A 2,680-nucleotide genomic window follows, 5' to 3' on the forward strand; every position below is an offset into this window, starting at 1 on the left:
TTAGATACAGAGTAAATCTCCCTCTACACTGTCCCCCATCAAACACTTCCAGGACAGGGACAGCATGGGGTTGGATACAGAGTAAATCTCCCTCTACACTGTCCCCATCGAACAAACCCAGGACAGGAGTTTAGATACAGAGTAAACGCTCTCTGCGCTGTTCCCCATTGAACATTCCCAGAACAGGGATAGCACAGGGTTAGATATAGAGTAAAGCTCTCTCTACACTATCCTCATCAAACATTCGCAGGACAGGAACAGCATGGGATTAGATACAGAGTAAAGCTCCATTTGCACTATGCTAAAAAAAGCTCTGCACGTTGGTACATGATTAGATACAGAGAAATGCTTCCTCTAAACTACAGCAACAATTGGGTCAGTCCAAACTCCAAACATTTCAATCACCATTGCACTTTTTCCATTTGCTGTGCTGGTTATGCTATTGTCTGAAAGTAGATGGATGCTGCAACACCTTGGCTGTGTAATCAGTGTCTCTGCAAGTGGACTAGAGCCCAACACTTTTCAAAAGGGATAGGATAAAAATACTCAGGACCAGGTTTCAGTGCTCAGGTGTAGCGGTTCTTTATATACAAATGAATACTGTTACCTTTAATTCTCACTGTGGATCTTTCCACAACACAGAGAATGCAATGCATTTTGCAGGGGGTGCCTGGTCCAATGGGAGCTGCTGCTTATGAGATTTCTGTTACCAGTAGATGCAAATACATTGATTAATACGAGAAACTCATTACTGAGAAGGTCACCTTTGTAATATCTATGTTCTTACATCCTCAATCTCAGCTCAGCTTCGCCTCCTACAGTTTCAGGGATGATTTTCACGAGCAATTTTTATTTCTTGTCATTGGACGTCTTGCCAATGTTGTGTTCTCAGTGTTTTTGCTCACTTTCTACAAGCACCTTTTCTCTGTATTTTCTGGAATGTTCTCTGCGTAGGCAGCAATTCGCACTCTTAGCTCACATATGAGATTGAAGGTGCCTTCGGGTATCATGGTCTATCAGAATCAGTTGCAGATTGGAATGGTATTGGCCAGGGGTAGATACCAAGCATGGAATATCCGAGCCATTGGGTTCAAGTTAATCCGTTTTGTTCATTCAGGCAGAAAAGGTCATTGTGAGTATCAGGCTGTACAAGAGATGTTTACTGTCTTGTGAAAGGAGAAACTTTTATGGTGACTTAACTGAAGCTGCAGGGCAATGGAGGTCTGGGTCCATGTTCACTATGATGTAATTTGATGTCAATTAAGATACACATTGGATACCTTTGGGACAAGAGTCAACTTTCAGGACATCTTTTTCATCAAAGAGTAATCGAGGTGTACAAAATGCACCAGTGAGAAAATTCAAAATGGGCAGTGGCTTCAACTTGGACACAGGACTTGAGGGACAAGAGAATGAAAAATATAGGGAGGAGGTAGGTTGGTGGGATTGAGGGATGTATGGATCAAGTGAATTAGTGGGATTGAGGGATGTATGGATAAAGTGAATAAGTGGGATTGACGGATGGGATAAAGTGAGGATAAAGTGGGATTGAGGGATGGGATAAAGTGGGGATAAAGTGGGATTGAGGGATGGGATAAAGTGAATAAGTGGGATTGAGTGAGTGGGAGGGGGTTACGTGAAGCTTGAGAAAGGAACCAGCTGGTTGAGGTCAATAAAATTTTCCTGTTCCCAAATGTTCATATTTTGATACTGGCTCCCCCAATTTGGAGAGAGGAATACTGTATACAATGTCCTTTCAGTCAGGAGTCAGAGTTACCGGGTCATAGAGTCAATCATACAGCACAACTCATCCATGCCGACCAGGTTTCCCAAACTGAACTAGGCCCATTTTCCCCTGTTTGGCCCATATCCCTCGAAACCTGTTCTATCCATGTACCCGTCCAAATGCTTTTTAAGTGTTGTAATTGTACTTGCCTGTGCTGCTTTCTTTGGTAGCTCATTGCAAACACGCACCACCCTCTGCCTGAAGCAGTTACCCCTCAGGTCCCTTTTAAATTTTTCCCCTCTTGCCTTAAACCTATGCCCCTCTAGTTTTGGACTCCCCTACCCTGGGGAAAAGACTTTTGCTACTCATCCTATCCGTGCCCCTCATGATTTTATAAACTTCTATAAGATCAGTACTTAGCTGTAGGGAAAATAGCCCCAGCCTATTCAGCCTCTCCCTATAGCTCAAACCCTCCAACCCCAACAACATCCTTGTAAAGAGACAACAAGGTGCAGGGCTGGATGAACACAGCAGGCCAAGCAGCATCATAGGGGCAGACAGGCTGATGTTTCGGGCCTAGACCCTTCATCAGAAAAGGGGGAGGGGAAGGGGGTTCTGAAATAAATAGGGAGAGAGTGGGAGGCGGATAGAAGAGGGATAGAGGAGAGGATAGGTGGAGAGGAAACAAACAGGTCGAAGAGGCGGGGATGGAGCCAGTAAAGGTGAGTGTAGGTGGGGAGTTAGGAAGGGGATAGGTCAGTCCAGGGAGGACGGACAGGTCAAGGGGGCGGGACGAGGTTGGTCGGTAGGAGATGGAGGTGCGGCTTGAGGTGGGAGGAGGGGATAGGTGGGAGGAAGAACAGGTTAGGGAGGCAGGGACGAGCTGGGCTGGTTTTGGGATGCAGTAGGGGGAGGGGAGATTTTGAAACTTGTGAAATCCACATTGATACCATT

The 2,680-nt window shown here is 45.4% G+C and overlaps 1 protein-coding gene across 1 annotated transcript in view; it reads left to right on the plus strand.

Moving 5' to 3' along the window:
* The first annotated feature begins 1,366 nt into the window (after positions 1 to 1,366).
* LOC109923583 (potassium voltage-gated channel subfamily KQT member 2-like) overlaps positions 1,367 to 2,680 on the plus strand; it is a 59,466-nt gene continuing 58,152 nt past the window's right edge. Inside the window, exon 1 of the mRNA XM_048608513.1 lies at positions 1,367 to 1,440. Coding sequence (XP_048464470.1) covers positions 1,367 to 1,440 — 74 coding nt within the window. The remainder of the gene's footprint in view (positions 1,441 to 2,680) is intronic.

The sequence above is a fragment of the Rhincodon typus genome, chromosome 19 (genome assembly GCF_021869965.1).
Source record: "Rhincodon typus isolate 14 chromosome 19, sRhiTyp1.1, whole genome shotgun sequence".
NCBI classification, from domain to species: Eukaryota; Metazoa; Chordata; class Chondrichthyes; order Orectolobiformes; family Rhincodontidae; genus Rhincodon; species Rhincodon typus.